At 40.3% G+C, this 25157-nt stretch overlaps 1 protein-coding gene across 1 annotated transcript in view; it reads right to left on the minus strand.

Annotated features, from left to right (window-relative positions):
* The window catches only part of scara5 (scavenger receptor class A, member 5 (putative)), a 95307-nt gene that overhangs the window by 5651 nt on the left and 64499 nt on the right, over window positions 1-25157 (minus strand). The window contains exons 10-11 of the mRNA XM_084737732.1: window positions 21221-21286; window positions 5811-5999 (exon numbers count right to left, since the gene is read on the minus strand). Of these exons, the coding sequence (XP_084593858.1) occupies window positions 5811-5999; window positions 21221-21286 (255 nt within the window). The remainder of the gene's footprint in view (window positions 1-5810; window positions 6000-21220; window positions 21287-25157) is intronic.

Genomic DNA, 25157 nt, shown 5'->3' on the forward strand with positions numbered 1-25157 from the left:
GAACTTAAAAAGTTCTGTAAACATAAATGGCTCATTTTACTGTAATGAAAAACGTAGTATTTCTTATTTTCAGGTGATTGTTCCACCGTCATGTTTCTACAGTAGCCCAGAACAGACAAATCAAAGTCTAAGGCCTTTTGTGGTTTGCACGTATCTTGGCCACAATAGGTTCTCTTATACTGGCCACACACTACAAGAGTCTCAGGCAGATCTTCTTCAGATTCTTCAGAGGAGAAATCTGTGCTGGACCTCAGTCGATACCAAAGTTCAGCCCAGATAATCCTGTAATGTGAGGGTTTCACAGATCCAGTCTTCACCTCACTGAACCGATCCTAGACTCATCAGCACCGTGCCGATAAATTTCACACGTGTTTGATATTTACGGTATCAAATCTGGATAATTACGTCAGCATGGAAGTGAAAGGGAGGTGTTGCCAAGCAACTGTAAACATTTTAGCCCTTGATGCTAACTGAGACAAGGTGTCTGCACGCTGCAATCTCAGCGCTACATGCCATTAAATCCTATACATCGGCCCTTTAACTAACTGACTTTGTTTTGAGATTTGACAGCATCATCAGTTGGTCAACAGATGTGTTGTTTTCATGTTGATTTACTCTTTAAGAAAAGTTTTTGGCCTTTTTTCGTTAAATTAAGCAGTTTGAATTTGTTTTATTCTGTTTTTCACGCATAATTTTGTAGCTTTATGCTCTTTGCGATAAATTCTGCAGCAAATGTGACACTGACTCTATACAGACATATCTGAGATGTTTTATGAACCCTGCAAAAAGGAAGTGTCTCCTGATCTCTCACTGGCACTGGAAGTTACATTTAAGTTGTGCTGTTTGCTCAGAAACAAATGCACACTGTCATTGTAGTCTTAGTCAGCAGCAAAAACACTGCAGCTGCTCTGAGACTTGATTATGTGTGTGTTTTTCTGTTTGAATGATTCACTGTCTGAAATATGTTTGGTAAAAAAAAAAATGCTGACTAGTGTTTGGGAACTGGTATTTTGTCCAGTCCTGCCAGTTATAACTTGGCCAACTCCTGTGTTTTTACCACATTAGAGCTCAATTAGATCAGCTAGAGTTTTGAAGACTTTAAATCAACACTGGACACACTGAAACCCAGACTAATAAAATGTAGGTTGACTCAGGCCGGTTTTGTTTACACAGCCCAAAATCAAATAAAAAATGCTTCAAATGTGCATCTATAACACCTCAATTTGGATGAGAAAAAAACTAATTGGGGATAAAAGAGAAAAACTTGAAGAAGAGTGACAGAGGAAAGATTATCTCTCAGGAAAAGTGAAAGTAAATTATTTCTTTTGCCCACAAAAACAATGCATCCTTCTGCAAAATCTGTTGCATCCTAAGGCTGATATCTGAGCAAAAACAGCAAAAATCAGCATACCAGTACCTCAGTCGAACCATATGCCTCCTACATTCCTGCTTTGCTTCACAACGTAACATAAAATAGAGAGGAAAAAAAAAATATAAAACCTGGCTGCAGAGTTGACATCTTCAAAGCAGCATGAAACAGCAGGCACACGTGTGTCCATGCAGGCGTGCACAGGATGGAAATGAGGTATGCACAGGGGAATACAAGCGTCCCAGCTGTTCGGCTGCTGCGCCTGCTCGGGGTTTGCTTTGGTGGACACGGACCTTTAAACTGTTTACTCTGGATCTCAACACACTTTTACAACGCAGTGTGCAGGCTGGGGGTCGGCCCGCTCGCAACTGAATTTATGACACTTCTCACAAATAGGCGTTGGATCACCAAAACATTGTGGAGGATTTAAGGGGAACACCCAGGGACAGTTTAGAGAAGAGTCACTCAGCGTCGGAGTGATTTGAAGGATTAAATGGATGTTTGTAAAATGATGTGCTGCGCTGACAAAAAACCCCCAAAACACTCCTATCTGCAGAAAATCAGTCAGTGCTGTTTTTTTTAAACACCACTTTTTCTAACCTCCATAACTGATTCTAATTGAGGGTTGATGTCTGTGTCTCCTCACTGATTACAAGGTCAAACAAACTCTGTTCACGGGTGATGAGAAATCACCGTTCGCCCACGCAGAGAAAGCGACTCTTTAAATTACTGGAATTCTTGTGTAACGTTTGAGGTAACGTGACTGAGCTGGAAGCTTCAGGACCAAAGAGACATTTGAGAAAGAGTGAAGAAAGAACATGTTGCCACTCCCAACTCGGAGCTTGGTTAGATGAACTATGCTTCAAACTATGGCGTGGCCAAGTTAGCAATAATAAATATGCAATGGTGTGGTAGACTTTCAAAACAAAGGCAGCAAAACTGCTTTGTTAGGTTTAGGAAAAGAGCATGTTTGAGTTAACATAAGTGTGTTGCTTCCATGCTTAACTTACATAAGTTTTCAACATTCACTGCTGGTTCAAACAGGACCAGTTGCTGTGTTCTGACTTCAATGGCACATCAAAAGATCGGACGTCTGCAGGGAACCTACAGCATCACACTCGGGCTGTTTTCACGTATGCACTCCGAGCTACGTCCTGAGAGTCAGGTCTGGACATCGTCTGAACGTGCCCTCTCACACATGCAGCACGCATTAAGAGATCATTCGCATCAGAGGTCTTTGTATATGTTAGAAATGATTTGTATGGTTTAGGTGAAGGTGGGGAGAAGGAGAGAGACTCATCTGTAATGATGACTGATGTTTTTGCGCCGATATCAATCAATCAATCGACTCCAGTGTGCCAGACCAGGAAAAAAAACATAATCGCTGTCTGGCAGGAGAGACACTTTGTGGTGCTTCTGACTGTATTCTGCTGTTTTCAAATCACAGATGACGAAGAAAGGCATTAAAATGTGAGCTCAGGAAGTATCAGACACTCAGCTGCTGTATTCACACATGCAGGAGTTAAGTCCACACCATAAAATGCAGACATTTGTGTTCACACATACATCTCCTCCAGGTAGTTTCTGGATAATTGCAGAGTTGCAGTGCATGTGAGAAAGGGGTTCTGGAAGCATAGAAGCACTGAGCAAACTGAGTATTTGACATGTTGGGAGCGAGAATGGGAGAGGAATGACATCAATGAGGCCAAGTCCTAAAATATCCTAATTACATGGTTAAGACTCAAATTTAAGGAAAAAAGGTTTTAGAAACTTGCGTTATCAAAAACATACTGGGGTTTTGATTTCTCAGAACACTTCTAGTGCAGCTAAAGATGACTGTACGCCTCAGTGCTCACTCTTGGCGGGAACAATTGGGTTTATAAAGCGTACAGTCTAGACTCATACTTAGAGATAACTTTGTTAGGATTTGGCGCTATGCAAATAAAATTTTATTGAACTTTTTAATATTCTACAGTTTTTTTTATTGCTGCTTGCTGCCCTTTATCCCATCTAAATCATCAGCGTCAAAACTTTAAGAACTAGAAAGTGCACTTGAGAAGCAGCAGATGTCTTTATGACAAAAACAAAATTATCTTAAAGTTAATTCTTGACTATGGAAACAGTAGTTAATAAAACAATCCCACCACATAGTTCAAGTTTAAACAGGTAGGAAAAGTTAAAAAGATCAGAAACAGCTATTTAATAGATCTCATGTACATGTGGCCTTATGTCAAATCTATACGAAAGTACCAAGAAGGAGTAAAAGTGAGCACTTTCCACAAAATGCTAATCAAAATGATCAAATATTGTGCTTATAGGCACAGATTGTGACTGCGCTGAGGCAGCTTCAGCTGAGATTTTTCATCCATTGCAAAGACATTTGAGCAGAAACAAACATAACTTCTGTTCTGGCGCCTTCATGGTTTCAGCCCTGATATGAGATCATAAAAACACTCCTGATTGTTTAATTTGTGTTTTTTTTCATTCACGTGGTTGCAGTCGTGATTTCTTGGTAATGTTGCTGCTAATGTGTGTTTTCTCCTGTCACATCTCTGAGAAAGATGTTTAAAGATGTTATGACTTTAAAAAAAAGTTAAATCAAAAAAGAAAAAAACCCAAAAAGGTAGGTGACTCATCTGAAAAGATATATTTGAATTCCAGATAGTTTTAAATTAAATCCAGCCACGATGTTAGTCACCGCTGTTGTCTGGAGGTCGTCCCCTGGAACAAAGGCATGTTTTCCCCCAATTTTCCAGACTTATTGGTAACAACTCTGCCTGGACAGAGACTCCGAGTGATGTAAGGCCGACTCGCTGGATGAAATAAAACGGAGAGACACAGAAAAGAGGGAGATGGATATGACCTCTGGGACTTTTTTTTGACGACATCTGGCTCACATGACTTTCCCCATAAAATCTTAATATTAATCCCCGCGGCATTTTAGGGCGCTGTTCAAGTAATACCACTCAACGGCAAAACACAGCAGAGTTCTTAAAACTCAGAACTACGTTCCACCAGTAAATGTCACCGTGGATATGAGCTGAGGGCAGAGGAAATTCCACCGATTTCCTGCTGTGATTTAGATGTTCTTCACTCCACAAACAGGCCATCAAGAATGAGATTAAAGGGAGAATGCCTTCAAATTTATTATCAAAATATAATCTACTCATTTGTGTCGTTGCAGTAGGGAACTAAAAGACATTTGGCATATCGTGACTTTTTCTGTGCACAGAAATACTCTGTTGCTGTTAATACTACTACTGAAAGAATCAACAAAATTGACGTGAACTGTAATAAGGACGATTCGATTGTGTTATTTGGGGCAGATCACTGGCCGCTATAAGAAGTTGTGGCCAGGCAAAAAAATAGAAACTTTCCCATTTAAAACGACCATCATGGCCGTTCAACTATAGATTTCTGTGTTTACAAGGTGCACCTGAATGCACCATAAAGTCCCTGTTAGCGCCAACATGTTTTGTTGCAATAAGTGATATCAACTTCAGAATTTATTAGGTGCACCTGAATGCACCATGAAGTCCTTGTCCCTGTGTGTGTGTGAGTGTTAAACTTCATTACAGACAACAGAGGATAGAAGCAATGCACCCGTAAATGACACCAAAACACAGCAGTGACCTTTAGCATAGTTTTTTTTATGACTTCACTATTTTGGTACAAACATTTACACCCCGGTGTGACAGACAGCCTTCCAAGATTTACTTGCCAAACGGAAAATCTATCCGCATTTGACACTTGGCGGGTGTTAATTTCAGACCCTGCTGTAGTGAAGTTCAAGTTGCATGTTGCACGCACATGCACTATATTACGTTCATTAAAATGTTCATTAATGTTGAAATGGCGGCCTTGTGTCTCAATAATAATTTAATACCATCAGATAATACACTACAGCAGTTTGGATCCCACATTTATCCTTGTTACATTTAGCCTTTCCTGAAATATGACCAATGTTTTGACTACAGCTGAAATTATTCCTTAAACTTCCCAGGATTCTCGGGATAAAGTGCTTCTCTTCCCAGGATGTTAGGGAAAAACATTAATCCCTAATGCATATAGTTTGCTATAAAATACACTGGACCGGCCATTCGAAGCAGTAACTTGTTCAGGGACACTTTGGCATGCAGACGGAAGGAACAAGCCACCAACTGTAGAGTTAATGGACAACTTTCTCTACCTTGTGCATCAAAAACTCCTCTTTGAACCCTCCTTTATCATGTGACAATAATGCAGCTTTGACAAAAAAGGAACGGCTAAATGTTCCCTATGAAAGTTTGAATGTCTCAGGCAAGTCTTTGCAGGGCCGGTACATATTCACACTGTGCAGACATGAACTAGAACAAATGTCTGCACAGTTGGCAGGAAAGCGAACCAGGAAAATTCATCAGTGACACAACAGCCGACGTTGTGCGTGTTGACCATCTCATACCTTGTCCGAAGCGCCCAGTCTTATGGACCTCTACGGCTCCTCGGTATCCAAGCATCCTACACACCACGTCTCCGTCCTTTTTATCCCAGACATCGTCACACACCGTCCCCCAGCGGCGTTCATGGAAGACCTCCACGCGACCTTCATGAGGACCTGACCCATTCACCAGCCGCACAAGAGTCTCCTCCACTGCAAAACACACACAAATGCACATTAACAAAACGATCCATGTAGGAAAACACACATATGAATTAGCAGAGGCATTTACACACATTTGTTCTACCATTTAATGTCTGCAGAGGAAAGACATTAAGTTTTTTGTGCATTTATTGGAGCCTCTGCAATAAAATGTTTGTAGCAAACAGCATCATGAGACACCAGAAATACTTAAGTCTATTATTTACGCCAACACGACTCCATTGATCGAACACATGACTCGCTTTCACCCGGCGCTTGCTGGTCTGACTTTAAACTCACACTGAGCAGATTATTTTCATTGTGAGTGTTTATGAGTTTAATGAAGCCCTGCAAATCAAATCAACATGAAACAAAAGGAGATGAATAAGTTGTTTTCGACATGCTGCAGCAGAATTCTTTCCATGAACCACAAGAATGGTCTTTGACGCAACAAGAAAAATCAATAAAATTACTCTGAGGGAACTAACTTCCTCTTCTGTGAACCCCAGCTCATAAGAATTTGTAGGTTACAAAAATTCGGGATTGAAGTTCAGCCCAAAAGTGATTTTTCAGTGACTGAAAAAACGTCATTTGAACATCATGACCTGGAGTCTGGGAACAATCTTGTGAACGTGAAAGTGTTCCAGATGAAGAATTTTGAAATTCTTAACTTTGTTCTTTGGACCTCCCATGTATGTTTCTGTAAGCCTTTATCCAGTGATCTTATTGGACACGTCTCCAGGTAGTCACTGCTCCCAATTAAGAAATAGTCTGGTACGTAAACCCTCAAAAAACTCAAAAACTTTTTGGAACATTTTTTGTACAGTTTCAACAAACAAGATATAATGTGTTTTAGTGACCTTTAGAGGTGCTGCTGGTGATTTTGCAAAACCTTTTTTTATGTACCTGTTTCCTTTTTTTGTGCTAAGCTAACATAGCCAGCTGCAAGCTGTAGCTACATGGACATGAGAGTTTTGCTGATCTTCTCATCTAACTCTCTGCAAGAATATTAAAAAGCATATGCTCTTAAAAAGTCAAACTATTCCTATACACAAGAGGATCCTCTATATACAACATCAAACTTGACATGTCCCTTTTAGTGGACATCGGGTCAGTCTTTTCCACAAAAATCACATTACAAGGCATCAGTTTGGTAAAGATGAATTTTCATTTGCTCTGCATTTCTATGTCATTCTTCCTTATTTGATGAATATTGGAAATAAATATAAAATAAATTGTATAATTTCTTTGTTAAATTTTAACAAACATTTTAAAAACGTCAATTAATTCAAAGCTCTGCTTCATGGCTAAATCTCGACTTGGAGATGAGTCAAAACACGTGACACGAACATGCTAACATGTCATGCATGCTACCTTAAGAAGCAGTTCTTGGTCTCTGAGACACATGTTGCACTTTACACACTTCACAAAAGTCTGAGTCTTTCTCTCCTGCACCAGTTTTGGCAAATGAGACCTCTCTTTTGCAGGTCTTTTCCCAGGTGTGGTGGTCTGACCTATAATGGATCCAGCTGTTTGTGACAGCCAGATCAAAGAAATGCAGGATTGCGTAACTTGATGTTAGATACAGGTTGATCACATGGTCACATGTATCTGTTCTGCCTCTGTTAGGGTTTTGGCTTTGCCTCTCCTTTTCCTTGTGTTTCCTGTTGTTTCCCCTCCCTAGCGTTTCATGTTTGTCTTCAGTCTGTCTCTGTGTGTTTGCTGGGTGTGGCCTGCTGGTTCCCTCCTCCTGCAAATCCACCTGAGTGACTCCAGCTGCTGATCCTGCACATCTGCATCTCATCCACTAATCAAGCCACTGGAGTATAAAACCCCGGCACAGACACCCAGACTCTGCCAGATCATTCAGTCTCCTGTGTGGTACAGACGTCAAGGCCCTTTTCTCAGTGATTGTTTTTTTTTTTTTTGTATTTTCAGTGTTTTCTGGACATCAGCTAATTCTCTATGCCTCAAATTCCCCACACCAGCTCCATCAGAAAACCAGTCACGTCCAGCCTTGTCCTCATCTTCTGCCTCCTCATCAGCTCCTCTGCCTGCTTTGCTCTGCCACACCCAGCCCTCCTCAGCCAGTATCCAGACCACTTCTGCCAAGCCTTCAGCCTGCTGTCCACAAATCATAATACACTGTCTTAAACTATTCTCAGCCTCCTGGTTGTGTTTGCATTTGGGTCCAAAATTGAACTGCATTAACACCCTCATTCAATACTATGTTTCCTGAAGTATGGAGAATGTTGTTGAAAATGAGAAGAAGCAAGTCCCACTGTCCTCCACAAAGGACATGGGTTGAAATGTGCATATTTTAAAAGGCTTAAAGTGAATATACACTACAAAAATCTTTATGACATCTTTATGACTCTCATAAATAAAAAGAAACACCCATATGAAAACCGGAACGATGTGAATTCGATCATTTAACTGAAATTCCTGCCATTCTGAAAAGACAGAAAATGGACACACCCACATGTGTGTGTTACTTCACTACAATCAGAAACAGAATGTGGTTTTTGGAGGACGTCCATACACAAATAAACTACATGCATGGTGTTTGGAATAAAGGCCTTGTCCCACGCAGAGGACAAATTGCAACCTGGTCTCAGGAGCACGTTGCAATTAATAACTGAACGCACAAACCGCACTGGAAGAAACTGGATGGTGAAATACCCCCCAAAGGCTTTGTGCTCAGGCTCCTCCTGACAGTCTTACACTCAACAGTCTTACAGAGTCGTGCACAGAAAACAATTTGCTGCCTAACGTCAGCAAAAAAAACCCCAAAGAGCTGATTGTGGAAGCAAAGATGTTCAGCCCTGTCAGCATCAGTGGAGCTGAGGTGGAGCAGGTGGAACAGTTTTAGGTTCCTGGGAATCAACATCAAAGAGAACCTGTCATGGCCACCCTGGTAAAGAAGGCTCAGAAACAGCTGTATTTCTTCAGAAAACTTGAGAAGGTAAAACTCATTGATTGAAACATCGTGTGCACGACCCAGGACAGAAAAACTCAGAACATCATTGGCAGTCATCTGCTGAGCATCAGTGATATCAGTGTGAGATGAGGTGCTGCTCAGAGCCCAAAGGACACCAAAAGACAACACCGACCCCAGCTGTTCACAGCCTGTTCACCCTGCCGCCATCACGCAGGAGATTCACCGCTGTACTGTACCGCCAGACAGAAGAGCAGCTTCCTAACTCAGGCTGTGAGACTCCTTAATTCATCCTCAGCACTCCTCCCTACCCATCAGTTTGATTAGTTAGTGTTTTTATTTATGTCTTCAACCAAGTCTAATCAATCAGTTGAGAGTGAACTACATTAAAACCTCATTTCACAATCGTGTTGCAAATGATAAATAATTTGCCTTATACGCTTGTAAATAATTTGCTTTCAGTAATTAAGCAAGTCGGTTATAGTTTTCGTTTTGGGTTTTTCATACATGACAATGTGTGGAGAAAGAATTTTTAAACTATGCTCGCTTCTCTGTAACCCAGTCCTGACAGGAAAAACATTGTCTGCTCGAAACTTACAACCTAAACTCCCAAAAACGAGCCAACAAGATGCAGCAGCAAGGTAACTTACTTCCCAGGTTTGCTCTCTGCTCTGAAATACAACCTTACTGGGTTGACATCCTCTCTTTTCTTGTCCAAAGTACTCAATGCCCAGATAGACCCAGACCCAATTTTGATAATTCTGAGGAAATCCAAAGTTGTAAAGAAACTTAAACAGGCACGGCGACGTCTCTTGGCTTGTGGCCTTATTACTGCAAAGAAGTTAATCCCGTTATTCTGGAAAAAGAAAGATGTTCCAACTTTAAAACTGGAACTGATGGACACACTTCAACTGAAGAGAATCTGATTTATCATTAAGGACGAGCTGAGAAGATTTTGGCAGCCGTTACTCTTGTTTCTTGCAGAGGGAAACAAATTTTAAACACTGTCAGGGGTTGGGACGGGGACGGGGATTTCCGTAGATGGGGGAGCTCTGGACCAGTCATGGTTTTGATGTTTTTTCCCCCCTAATTATTCAATATTCTCGTATTTATTTTAGATGTAAGGAGTAGGTTTCTCCTGTGTTTTTGTATTATTCTTGTTTATTTATGGAAATGAAGCATGGCAATACCTTGTTCTGTACCCTTTATAATCAGGCTTCACAATACAAATATTTGAAACAGGATGCCGCAACAAAACTTGGTGTTCGTCAGGCCACACTGTGTAGTTCACTCAAACAAAGAGAAACAGTGTGCAGTGATGGAGACAGAAAGCTAATGTTCACAGGGAAAGCACCTGTGGTTGAAGCCTGGTCACGTAATTCCCCTTTGAGTGGGCGCTTGGTGAGCTGTACAGTTTCTGTAATCAAACTGTAAATACACAAATGTCATTTCGATGGTAATATGCATGAGAAATAAAGAAAAACCAAACAATTTGGTCACAATAATCATCTATTTTGAGTCATCAATTTGACAAGGAGGCGTCCACTGTAATAAGTATTAAAGGACGACGTGTAAATTCTCTACAGTATTTGGTTTGAGTCAGATTAATGAATTTGTGTGGAGTGCCTTGCTCAGGGACACTTTGAGCCAAGAGCTTGCATACAAGGACTATCAAAATAAAGTGTGCATGTGTGTGCGCATGTATGACTGTGTGTCGTGTTTGTGTCAGCGGGAGCTTTATGGATCCATGGTACATCTCGTATTCCTGAAACTATGCAGCAGCTGTACTCGTATAATTGACTTGATTTATCACCTCTCGCAGCGCAGAGTGAAAATGAGAAAGAGAAGTAAACACACACACACACACACACACACACACACACACACACACACACACACACACACTATTCTGGACAGCTCCTCAGTGTTAAGACGTGTGTCAACTGAGACTGTTGACAAAGCGCTGGAGAGTGAAGCCAGACACATTATCTAGACAGGATATTAGCCTCATCAGACCATCATAAATTTTAACTGTGTACCATTTAACTCTCATTATACAGCTGAGTACTTTGCACTCACTAGCCCATCATAATTTAATATCTACCATAACATTATAACATCATATCTGCTGCACATATTTGTATCATATTCTTACAGAAAAACCAGGAAATAGAAAAGCATAAATTAGATGTACTCCAGTATTTCGGACGGCACTGATGGAGAATGAAAGAGCGAAAAGTGCTTGCAAAAAAAAAACATAGGGATGAGTAATTGAACATTCAATTACCTGAAACAGATGTTGAAGCTATTTGTTCGCTCGTCAAATAAAAGATGGTCTCTCTTTTTTCAGTTGCTATAAAGTTGGGTAAAAACTGGCAAAACATGAAGAAGTACCACGGTGATTAATATGTCTTTTAAAAGTTAAATAAAGGATTCTTTTAAATGTCCTGAAATGAACCTCTTGGGCTACTGGATCAAAACCTGCTCCAATGGCAGCAGAAAAAACAGTCTTGTTAAATAGTCGTTTATAGTTATGGTGCTATGCAGTTGATTAATTGGTTGTGGTGAAAGCAGATTTGAATTTATTGAATTAGTGTTAATATTGGGTTTTATTTAGATATAACTGCCAGTAACGGCGGTTTTGGAGACATCTCGCCGCTGGTTTGTTGGAATTTTTTACCACGTGGATCTTTAAAGGAAAAGTCTGGACTTTTTGAAGTGAGGTTGTATGAGTCAGTCAGTGAGTTGAGTCTGAGTTTATAGGAGCAGAGGGGAGAACCAGCACAGAAGTTAAGCAATGCACCGACAGGATCAGCAGCAAAACATACATTATAATGAAACTCAGAACTGGCGACTTGTCCAGGGTGAACCCCACCTCTCGCCCAATGTCAGCTGGGATAGGCTCCAGCAGCCCGCGACCCTTACGGAATAAGCGGTTACAGAAAATGAATGAATGAATAATGAAACTCAATGGCACTCGGCTTGTGGTGCACAAACTACTCAAAATAATCCACAGATCTTGAGGTGAGGCGTTTCATGTAGGAGCTACTTTCTTTCTGCAGTAGAATCTACTGGAACTACTTTCTTTTCTACTAGAAAGAAAGTAGTTTCTACATGAAACAGCTCACAACAAGGTCTGTGAATTATCTTGAGTAAGGATTGTGATTTTTGGAAAAGAGACACTGGTTTTGCGTGCTTTTGTGTGCTTTGAGCTCCACAAGCCGGGTGCCATCTAGTTCCATGACATTTGAAAGAAGGCAGCTGATATCTCTAAAACTCAGCAATTCACACCAAAAATATCTAGATGGATAAACAGTGCTACAGGCCGGGGGGGAAAATATGTACTTTTGGGCTGAATTATCCCTCTAAATCAGGTTTTTTAGGTTGGGACAAAACTGACAGAAAGGTGAGACTGAGACATAGGGGCACAATTACAAATCTGTTTTCTCTTTCAGCACCATGGACAGCATCATGGATTTATCAATACGCAGCACATTTGGGGTGCTGATGTTTCAGAGCCACGGTCGCGGCCATAGATTCTAACTCACTGACAGACTGGACGTATCAATAACTAATTCAACTGAACAACCTCTCTGTCCATGGCCTCTCACTGCTACTATCGGGTGTATAGAGGGGGGTGGTGTGTTAACAAGGAGGACGCATTTTGGTTATTTTGCCAACGATGAAGACTGCATCCCTACAGTTCTACTAACTGGGATGAGAATGGGTTAAGGACTTAATTAAATTTATTCAGCCTACTTCCTAACACTGTTTATAACTCTTTACACAATCATTACACAGAATAAACTTTTCGTTTCTTTTGTTTTCCGCATCAAATTTACCATCAGTGACTCATACAAGCAATAAAAGGCCATTATCAGTCCTATATATCATTCTAATCTTGGCGTTCACATGTTTGAACACATGCGAGACATGACTCACCACTCTTTCACCTCTCTGTTACACTATTCATCTCTTTCTCTCTCAGCCCTTCATCCCTCCTCTGCCTGTAAAGTGCCTGAAGCTCCCCACTGTGCAAATGAGAGTCTCTGGAGAGCAGAGGAGGAGGAGGAGGAGGAGGGAGGAGACGAAAGGCTCTGGACAGAGGCTGCACATGCAGGCTTTAGTCTTCAGAGATAATGAGAGCCATACAAGCAAACTTCACCAACAATCATATCTCTGCTATGAGGAGCTGAGCTGAAACATATTGGAAATGTGCTGCTGATGTTCATGTGGTTGAAGAGTATTTAATTATTTTGCCAGAAACTTTGGTAAAAAGATGGATGACATGAATGTTAAGATGAATCAATCATTTTATTGTAAAGAAGAGCTGTTGGATGACACTGCAGCTGCACACCAGAGACAATTAGTTAATTTTTTGTGCTGTTGGGTGGAAACATTTCATGCTTTCAATTTTAAAATTCAAAGAGTCGACTTCCTCTCAAATCCTCTCAAAACCCTTTGGATAATGACAGAAGCGCATTGTGTCCAGGCAGACATGTTGGAGAAACAATTTTCATCTGACAAAAGCAATGTGTTAGAAATGGCAGTGAACTGTAAAAGGACCACAAATTACTCCTCAGCTAAACCCCGACAGCCACTGCCCAGTTACAGCTTAGCAATTAGGCACTACAGGTCCGTCAAATTTTGGATTAGGTTTACTCCTCCTGTTGAAGTAATGTGCACGGAGCTTAAGAGAGATAATTTGAAGGGTTGTGCTTCTTTTTTAGCCTTTGCAAAACCAAAAACACAGTGGATTAGACAGTGCTGCACATGTTAGCATGTGCTGCTAACTAGCTTACTGCATACAGAAGTAATCCCAACTTAGTCTTATTTCACAGAATGCATGTGTCTAATAGATTTGCTTCACTCACTAGCCAAAAAAGCATATTGTTACACTGCACTGCAATACAAGAACAATGCTGTTTCTTTATTTGTATGTTTTCTACATGGATCAACATGAAACTCCAGCCTTAGTCTTCAAGATCCCTAACACAAGAATCTAATTTCAAATTGAGTCAGTTGGGAAAATATGAACTGGAGCTTTGTGTTGTCAACTAACTCATGAACCTAAGATTAGATTAATTACTACAGCTGATAAAACCTGCCAGCAGCAGTCATTTCAAACCACAGTCTAGAAATGAAAAGCCTGCTTTTTTTAAAACCTCTGTCTAAATTCAAAAAAGTATTAAGGATTTAAACTGCATCTATCACATGAGAACAGAAGGCTAACAGGCATAGCAACAGAAGCTAACAGCAGCATACTGTGTGGTGAAAATATTTTCTGGTGTTGCTCATTCTTTTTTTCCAAATCGTGTTTACATATCGAAAAATATCAACATGTCAAAAGCACAAATGAAATTTTTGGAATAGAATATATCAAATTAAATTTAGCTCTTATTCCTAAGGTGGAAAGCAAACCTCAAAAAGCTTAAATCAACTTACTAAGACCTTAACTTTATTTAGTTAATGAGTTTTCCTAAGTTAGAAAGCTTGTGCACAATAATATAAAAGCTAACAATCAAAATAAATACTGATCTCTTAACTCATCCCGTCCCTCCACAGTCTGACAGCTCTCATGTTCGCCTTGGACAGCCAGCAGAGTGGTTCACCATAAAGTACAAACCCTCCCTAATTTCGAAGAAAACTTGACATTTCATAACAAGCCTTGTACCTTTTTCAGTGAAAGTGTGGAAATTAATGTGAGCTGCATGAGATATAATGACTGTTTTTGTCCAGGGAAAGCTAGACCAAGTGAGGTCCAAGCGTTGGTGGTCGTCCAAGTGGTTCGAGCCTCAGAGGCTGGGGTGGTGGGGGGGCTACAGCACCAGACTGTCAGTACCTGAAGCAGGCCAGAACATGGAGTGATCGCTATTACTAATGTTCATCTGGCAGGCAGGAAGGGTCTGGACTGGACGGGACTGAATGGCTGCAGGACAACTGTTAACCAGCTCCATCTGTTCATGAGAAGTTCCTCTTGAAACTTAGATGCTATTGTCTTTCACATTGTTTGTCATTCTAGCCTCTTTTAAGTTTTCTTCTTTTGACTCTTGCATTGTCTTTTCTTTTTTCTTTTTTTTTTTTAAGTGTAATTTGTTTGCTTCTAATGTGATTTTCTTGGACAGTGTGCGTGCACACCCATATTTGGCAAGCATACAAGCAAATTTTGAAACCAGTATGTGCCTCTCTGGAAATACCCTCATTTGTGTTTCTGTTGAGTGATAGATGAAAAGATCAATACCACTCTCACATCTCTTCTTTTAATATAATGCTTCAGCCAATAACCGGTGAGCTTAGCTTAGCATAAAGACTGGAAACAGAGAAAACAGCTAGCCTGCCTCTGTCTAACTGTGACAAAGTTCACCTACCTGCACCTCTAAAGCTCACTTTTTAAAAAAAATCAGTATCAGTTTGAGTGTACGCTATATTTAGAATATTTTCACTGCTTTATGTTGCTGACAGACGGCCTTTTCTGATGAGAAACTGTTGTTATATAAGCCAATGTATGGTTGCAGAGAGAACCATATGTTATTATTGCAATATACAAAAAGCTATGAAGGAAGTTTTAATTATATCAATAGTTTGTAAACACATATTTCTCAATACAGAGGCTAATTCTATAGCCTAAAGAAAATTAAAAACTGTCCTTCAAAGTGAGGCCCAGCTTTCATCGTTCATGCAGTTGTCAGATGTCTGTCTCTTTGTCTTTTGAGTTCCATTATTATAATGTCCAATTTGTGACCACACATTGCTTCTCTTCCTACAGCGGTACTCCTGCTGCTCCTCCAAACTGGGGGCGTGTCGCCGTCTACTGTAGACTCTGGATCACTTAAAGTATTTCTGAGGATGAATTTGCAAAATAAAAACAAAAGACTGACTCACCCCACTGTTTCTGCATGTGCGTTCGCTTAACTGTGTGTGCATGAAATTAGAAATGAATAAAATTAGATTAAATTACACTGTGGGGGAGCTGGGTTGTTCTGCTCCAGCAACAGATAATCAAATTCATAAAATAAAATAAAATAAAAACTGAGCGCGGTGGGGGTATTTCAATACAAGCAAGTAGAAAATAAATACAGTATATATCGAATGATCTCTGATTCTGTTTCTCAGTATTGATGTTGGAGGCTTCAGGTGAACCTCCACATAAAAATAATAACATGATGTTTTCATGAGCCGAGTTCAAATAAATTTCTCAGTATAATCTGAAGCAATGAGTGAAATCATTCATATTTGGATCCCTGTAGCTGCACAGGTCCACTGTAAAAACAGCCTGTCAGACATTAAACCCACAACACTTAAAGTTGGACCCTCGAGATCGAAATGTCAGCTGGTCTCTGAAAGCATAAGAGCTGCGTGTGCACGTGCGTGTGTGTAGTTATATGTGTGTGTGTACTTACGCATCACTTCCAATCTCTCTTGTAATATGTCAGCTGTCAAGTGAAAATTACCCCAAATTTTGCAATGCCCCAAAAATGAAAAGCAAATTAGGTGTTTTATTACAAGGTACACATGGGAAAATGTCTTTTAGGATTTGTAATAGACCAATTGGTGGACTTTACCCTCGGCTAATGTTGGACATATTTCACTTCCATATCCTAAAAACCTTTAAATGTTTTCATATTCTCATTGGTCTCTGTTCAAAGGGACAGTTCGCCCCTTTGCTGTATATCCGTCTGTACTGTTTTGGTGTGAGTTACAGAGTTTTGGAGATGCCTTCTTCAAACAGTCGTGTGGTGTTCAAAGCACAAGTACGACCTTTAAAGAAAGTCAATTCTTTAAAGTTAATTCTAAAGACCATCTCTGTTCTTCTCTCTCTCTTTTTTTTTTTTTTTTTTTGGGGGGGGGGTTCTATTTCCTTGTTTTCTTTCCTTTTATTGAAAGGAATAATTCAAGCGAACATTAAAATTCAGTCACTATCTCACTCACTCACCGTCATGCAGATTGAGGGTTGGATTTATTTTGTTAGTCTGCAAAACACTGCTGGAGTTTCACAGGAAAACAGCGTTACAGAATTTCCCAAACAATGGAAGTGAATGGTGACCAGCTTTTAAATATATATATATATAAAAAAAAATAATAGAATAAAAACATAAAATGCCTCCATTCTGCTTGTCTGGTGTAATCCAAGTCTCCTAAAGCCCCAACATGCCAAGTTGACAAAAAATGTTATTTACACCATGTTTTTAGCCTGAATCTTCGCTGTAGATCCTCAGATTGGAGCCACATTCATGTTCACATGCACAACATCAGAACTGGGTGTGTGTGTGTGTTGTGACAGTGTGCAAATGGCATGTTGGGACTTTAGGAGACTTGGATTATGCCAGATGAGCAGTGTGGAGGCAGTTCCAGATGTATTTTATGTTTGAAAACTGGTCACCGTTCACTTCCATTGTTTGGGAGATTCTGTAACACTGTTTTCCTGTGAAACTCCTGCAGCATTTTTCAAACTAACACAATAAATCCAACCCTGAGTAGATAGCGACTGAATTTTCAGTTTTGGCTGAACTATCCCTTTAAAGTGTGTTTCTGGTGACTTCATTGTTAATTAAAAGAACATTAATCCAGATACAATTGAAGAAAATTGTTTTACTCGGATCAAAGAACTCTCTCTCACACTCAGTGTTATAAATGAGTACAATCTGGTGTCCGTTTGATCTTTTTTGTAATTGTTGTCGTGTTGTTGAGGATTTCAACACACTGAGCTAAATATTCTGATCCTCTCAGCGACATGACGTGCTTTGAGGCAGGTTCACTTTGTGTTAACACCCAACATGTGTGGACGAACGCGTGCACTTTTCCCACAGACCAAACTTCAGCGGTCTCGGGCCACTCTGGCGCTCGTTCTGGTATGCGATTATCCAGGTATGCACTGTATGCTTTGAAGCGTAAAAGGATCCGAGTCGTGCATCACACGATCAGGTCAGCCGCATACGGTTTGTGACAGGAAAGTGCGCGACACTGAGATCTGATATTACTGACAGCCGGCGGCATGTGGTCTCGGTCTGTCGTTCTTTCCCTGAAACCTCAAACATTCGTGTCTTGTAAACGAAGTGAGGAAAGAACCGATCCTCGACGGCTCTGTAATGGGCAGAAACAGCATTCAGATGTCGATGTGAACACCACTCCATCCCTCATCACATGCAGAACAACCACCACGTTCTAACAAAGAATAATATTTGTGGCAGAAAAGAGGTTTGGGGGCCATTAACATTTTTCTTTTCTCTCTCTACCTGAATCCATTTTGGTGGTTTTTGAATGAGGTTTCAGTTTACCACCATGCACACACATAATGGTTTTCAAACTCTTTTGATGTCCACTAAGCCATGTGGTTCTTCATCGTGTGTCGGAAACTGTGAGATTAAACTGGAAAGAGAAGCAGATCTACTGATCCTTTAAACTTCCCACAGCACTCTGCACAGGACATCGGGCGGGGCAGAGATGTATGAGGCCCATAAAGTCATCAGCTCATAAATTTTTCTTCTTGTATCACCAACTGCTGGTTTTGGATCATATCCACTGATATATGTCCTCATAGTACAGCAGTGGTGGCTTGGAGGATTTTCTTTATAGTGACCGTGCAGCTGGCCTGCATTTTGCTTGAATATACCCAAAATTCTGGCATTTATTTATATATATAATCCATCTATACTTTTTTTTTTAAATTTGCCTCACTGATTAATATACAAAACAGAACTTTATTATTCTCTGATTTTGGTGAAACTGAATTATATTTAATTGAAAAACTGTTTTCTGGTCTTTCCTGCCATATCCTCTGGCTGCTCTGCCTCAACTTCCTGAGTTGTCTGATTGCCAGACAAGTTTACATGTTGTCAGCGGCTACTTTAGCCGCTACTTGCTAGTTAGATCAGATACAGGTCTGGCTATGTGAGACTACAGCACCCAGTGCCTCTGAGCACCATGTTGGCATGTAAAACAGCAATATGAAGCACCGAATTTGATTAATTTACTGTTTATCAGACCACAAATAAGACAAGAATTAGATCCAAATAAAGCTGACAGAAGGATGGGACTGAGAGAAAAAGGTGAAATTACAAATCTGTCTGCTACTTCAGCACCATGGACAGATCACAGTTTGTCAGGCTGCTGATATTTCAGAGCCATGGTCGGGGCGGTAGATCCTAACTTGCACAAACCTCAGTCAAGATAAAGGATAATGAGTCAGACAGACTAGACTTTATCATATAGTCAACTAAACAACCCCTATGCCCCTGTATTACTATGGGATGGAGGGGTACAAGTTAACAAGGGACATGCATTTTGGTCAAGGGGGGTGGCATACGTCCTCATGTCCCCTCAAACTGCCTACTGGGCTCATGTCTTAACTCATAACTATGATTCCAACCAAAAAAATCTTATAGATGATCAGTTTTTCATAAATGTACCTGGTTACCTCCTTTATTTCTTTGCCGTATGGAATTGCAATTTTCTGCTACGACAAATGCAGCTTCTCCACAGGGATCATTAAGCGTCGTTTGTCGTTCTACCTACTTTGGATTTAAAAGCTACATAAATGTCAATGAATCTTGGAAATAAATGTGATCATTAAAAGCTCGCCCAGTGCCAACAGAAAGTTTTAAACACTCTAAAGACTGTTTTGGGAGTCGAGGCAGAGCAAGAGCCTAAAAACTGCTTTTTTACTTTATCATTTCAAATCACTTTTGACAGTGTATATTCTGCAGCTGTGGGCACTGCTGAAGTACGGTTTGTCAAAGCAGCAAGATAATTATAATCCAAAGAATAAAAACAATTAAAAATATTTAGTGGGAGAAGAAGATGAAAAAGTTTGTTACCACACTAATTAGAAGGCACATAATTGTAGCATAAGCTCTTCCAACATGCTTTCCTGCAATGAAGTCTATAAAACACTAAATTTTAGAGCTTAGTCTTTTAGCAGAGCATGTTCACTTTACTGTTAAACCATTCTGGATTAACTGACATCTGTACTAGTCTGTCTGCAGGCATGTGCGGTCATCTTACAGGCTCGGAGCTGTCACCTACCGCTGGCAGCAGCACACTGAAGAAAAGTCAATCAAACGACGGATTTGGATTTCCTTACAGGACATTATTAAATACATCTGTCTTTTTAGACTTACTTAATTTGCGGTCTTGAAATGTATGAAGCAACCTCACCTAAAGTCTCACAAACAGGGGCGGGGGTAGAGGGGTGGCGGCTGCCAACCCCAAAAGACGCCTTGCCACCCAAGCTGCCTCCCCAGTTTTTGAACAGTTCTAGTTCATAATATATATGCATGAAAAGTTTGGCTGTGATCAGAAGACTAGACAGCCAGAGATTTCCCTCGGGAGGTGGTGGAGACCAAAAACAGAGCTAAAAGAAAGAAACTATCGAGCTGACATTCATCCGGTGACTCAAATACGACTCCATATGGATCATGTCACTGGATGGAAACTTACCAAGACTGAAACCCTGAAGTCTGAGTGCAAGAGATGATGCTCTTATGCATAATTTAATGATCTGGCAACATTTTAGGCTAAATGATGGGCTTATGTTCAATGAAAAAAAAGACATGTAATCGGAAAAATCTTGATATTTGATTGTTTGTGAATAAATTTGCATATATTTTTTGCCGCCCCTTAAAGTCTCCATGCCTCCCTCTTGCCACCCCATGAATATTTCTCTGTCTCCGCTGCTGCCTACAACCTAAAAATTAGTTAAAGTTCTTGCACTTCCAGTTCTATTGTCTGGATGTCAGTGGGTTTTCTGAATGCCTGAAATATGGCCTGTGGTTAACACAAGTTTAAGAGATTTTCACATAATTTGTTCATGTGTTTTTCTTAATCTCTGCTCTCGGGTTGTAGTATCTGTTCCGTCTTGGTTTTCTATTGTTTTTATTTGCACTTATCACTTGCACTTTTGCTTTCTCACTATTGTATTGACTAGATGTCACTGTATTCTTTGTATTGTTGTTGTTTATTTTCTCAATATTGAAAACATTATTTAACAGATTGTAGGGGGGAAAAAAAGGTTTTCATATTTTGTTCTATGAGATAAAATATGTAACCCACTCATGGCGCGTTCCTTTAACTAAGTACTTTCAATTAATCTTAACTGTGCACTGCACAGTGGCTGCATAGGTTATGATTGTGACAATAAAGTTGGCCTTTTGCTTTTACCTACCTTTACCAAATCAAGACAGTCATTGGTCAAACCATCATACGCATTTTGGAAGGCACAGACAAGCATGTCGTCCTGCTGATAGGGGTTGCAGGAACAGAAAAACACTGTTAATTCATATCATATATCATCTCTTACCTGTTTTCTCTCCTCTGTCTCCTCGATCCCCCTTCTCTCCCTTCAGACCTCTTTCTCCTCTGTCACCTGAGGACAAAACAGAAAAACAAACTTACCCTAAGAACTCATTTATAATCCATTTATAACACACTGAGTATTAACACAAAAATAACAAAGTAAATTTGACCAACTTCAGCCTCAACCTCAATCATATGACACTAATAACAACCAATAACATTTTTAATTAAAGACCAACAACGGTAGACTTATTCATCAGCTGAACCTGATGCTCTTATCCAAACTTGACTGTATGTGCACTAACATTGGCAACCACAGTACTGTATAGCACACATGGGGGCAAAAATGTGTGTGCGCAAATGAACTAACACACCGGAGCAGCTCAACCATCGACAGGTTTAAAATATAAAACCACTCCTGCACCTCACACCCATTTCCTCTCCTTTGCTCTCCTCTCCTTTGTATATTTTCCAAAAAAAGCCTCTAAAATGGTCGGCCCTGTAATCTTGCCTTGTGATACAGGCATAAAATGTAAAATTAGAGGATACCCACCCTGTGTCTGGTGCTTAATTTACCTCCAAAAGTTGTGGTTAAATGTTTTTTTTTCTGCGAGTGGAGTGGAGGTGAATGAGGTTGAAAGAGAGGAAGCAGAAAGAGAAGACCATGGCAGCATTGAAAACAGATTTACATGGACTGAAAATAAAGGTACCAGTGTTAAGGTAATTTCTTGGAGTGTCTTAACCGTGTAGATGTTTGCATGCTGGAAAAGTTAGCACAATGCCACACCGCTCAATCAATGTAAGTAGAAATCCTCTCATTTGTGGTTTCTGCAAAACTGCGGTACGTTTACACATGACACCTCCGTCCAATCAGCAGCTTGGATACAACTTTTTCCTCATTTGTTTTCATTTCAAAATACGATTCTGATCCAAACTCCCGGGAACAACCTCCAAAAGCGGGAGAGAGTCCGTTTCAGCGCCGTTTGTTGCTCATTTTCAGCCGTGAGGTTTGAAACCTCAAGTCTGTTTTTGCCATGAAGCTTCAAGTTGGCATTTATCCCACCTTTAATTTGACTGTTTTTTTTTCACATCCAAAACCGCAGGGCGGCTGCCAGCCGAGGTAACACTCCCACCTACCATGTGTTAATCTGCGTGTGTGTGTGTGTGTGTCCATGACTGAGTGGTGCAGCTAACACCACGCCCTGCCTCTGACGCCTTCAGTTGTCAGTGTCACCTCCATCTTGACCACATCCTTAACAACTAAATAACACTGCAGGAAAAACCCAAACACTCTGGTGAGCTACTGCTGAGCCACAAGAGACAGCAGATGCATTTGATTTAAAACTGCAAAATTAATTTCACATGCTGGTGGTCCTGGTCCAGCAATGGATAAATGTCTGCAATGTAAGTACTTAAATCTTCACTAATTAACAGTTTTAGCCCCATTAGTGGCATAGCCTTATGGGTAGCAAAGTCTGTCTGTCGGTCCACCAACTTTGTTCGGACTGAAACACCTCTGCAGCTATTGGATGCATTGCCGTTTAATTTTGTACGGACATTCGTAATGCCCAGAGGATGAATCCTTATGACTCTGGCAATCTCCCCACTTGTCTTCTAGCATCACCAGTGGGTCATAATGTCAATTATGAAGATATTATTCTGTAAATACCTGCAAAAACAATGACATTCTGCAGCGTAACTGTGCCTCCCTGTCCAGTAGTACAACTAAACAGTCCAGTGAAATTGTTTAAACCATTTTAAGTGAAAAATAAGCAATATAGTAACAGAGTATTGATTCATATTTGATTGGCATTGGTTTTACAGTCTGATCTGAGTTGCAAGAGGCTATTTGGAAACTGGAAACACAATGTCAGTCGCCTGATTGCGTAAGAAAGGAACACCAGACCGACGAAAGATCTTGTGAGAGGGGATATTTTAACTCAAACCATGGTCTCTCCCTAACCGTAACCAGGTGTTTTTTGTCATAAACCTACTCATATCTTAACTACAGCATTGTAACAGTATAAAACACAATTAGTTTGTACAACAATAAAGAAATAACAAACACCAATCTTGTGAGAGTTTTGCAAATATTGCAAAATCATTAATGCAGCTTTACACACCAAGAAATAAACAAAGAAAAAATAGACAATCTTTTCAGCAAATGCAGCTTGTACAACTGATCTGTGAGGCTTTACAACCAAAGAAAAAGCCAACACCTAATACACTCCCTGCTCAGTCCATCTACCATTCATCTAACCAACTAAAAAGAAACCACGAAGCGTCCCGGTTTTAACAAGCTTTTCAGTTTCTCTCCTCCCTCTACAGTTGAGCAACCACCTTCCGCTGAGGTCCCGTTCACACCAGAAAGTCTACAAACTCTTCACCCTTCACTGGTTTGTTAAACCCACAACCAGGCCCCAGATGTGTGGAAGCACAGACAGACATTGTTGTAAACTGCCAGAGTGGAGACGTCCGTGTGTCTCCATTTTTCTTTAAAAAAAAGGGTTATTTGTGTGCAGTTTTGAACTGCTTTATATAAATTAACCTGTCAATCAAACGGTGTTGCCAGTCTTTTTGCGTTTGTCCGGCCATGTTGGCCTTTACTGCCTGTGCTCTTTTTTTCCTCATGTCTTCCTCTGTTTACTCTATAAAAATCAGTACACCAAATTACAGCAAAGGATCATTTCCTGTTGCTCAACTTTGCATGTTTCACTGATCAAAACAAACAATACATGACTGATGCTTCCACCATCTGAGATCTGTGTGTAAACAGTACTAAAAGTGAAACAGGCCGGTATTATTTGCTAATTATTCCAGGGCAGTTTTTCTGACTTTCTCAATGTTCAGTCTTAGATGCTATGTTTTTTTTTAAATGAAGTTTTGGTAAACCGTTGAAGGTGCTAAGTGTTCTCATGCTATTAGTACTGATGCCATGTGGCTACATTTCATGTATTTGGTAATACTATATTAAAAACTCACTTCTGTTACTTTTGTTCCAGTGCAATCTTCCATTTAGAAACCTTGTAAAAAATAAATAAAATGATTTCAGACAGTCCATTACACATTCTGAGTGATTTAGCATGTGAGTTATTAGATGCAGTGTTGGGAAAAAAAAGAAAAAAGATAAAGAATGAAGTTTAATTTTGAAAAGTTACAGCATGCAGAAGGCGTCGATTCGGTGGATTCAGTGCACATATAGCATCTGTACAGAGATGCATCGAAAACTAGAGTGGAGTCTGGTGCCGAGTGTTGAGCCTTAACAACAACAGATCAGCCTGGTCCAAAGTTTTAAGAGCTACTGGCCAACAGAGGGACTGTGGGACTCCAGCACTGGACATTTCAGCCAAATCCAGCTCTGATCGGCAACAGCTGTTGGCTAAACACACACACACAAACTATAGACATCCACACACACACACAATGACATGCTGACCCGAATAAGACTGCAGCGCCTTATCATATTTGTCATGGTTGTTTTCCCAAACAGCGCTCTGTGTGTGTCTGAGTGTGTTTTTGTTATCGTTGGCATCGATCAGCTGGTGATGCCAGAGTGGAAACATCGACGCCCCGCGGGTGGATAAACGGATAAATGGGTGGACGGAGGAAAAGGCAGAGCGAACGAGCAAAGAAAGAAATCTCAGCACTAGATCATCATGGCATTGTGTATTCAATTAATTTTTTTTTACTCCAAAAAGTCCCTAGAAGCCCCGAGTTGACTACAAATTCCATCTGTGTTGTTGTTGCACATTATTCTCATGTCTACTTGGAAAATATTGATGCTCATGTCAAAGAAATACGTATTTATGGCGTGCAGTGGAAAACTCAGAATGGTGAAGAATCTTCTAATGTTCTCTCAATGCATAATGGTATATTCAGCTGTCTTGACACTATTAAATGCTCATCATGGATTTTGCATCAGATATAAGAGTGACTGGTGT

Source organism: Lutjanus erythropterus, chromosome 15 (assembly GCF_056507025.1).
Source record: "Lutjanus erythropterus isolate fLutEry1 chromosome 15, fLutEry1.hap2, whole genome shotgun sequence".
Classification (NCBI taxonomy): domain Eukaryota; kingdom Metazoa; phylum Chordata; class Actinopteri; order Lutjaniformes; family Lutjanidae; genus Lutjanus; species Lutjanus erythropterus.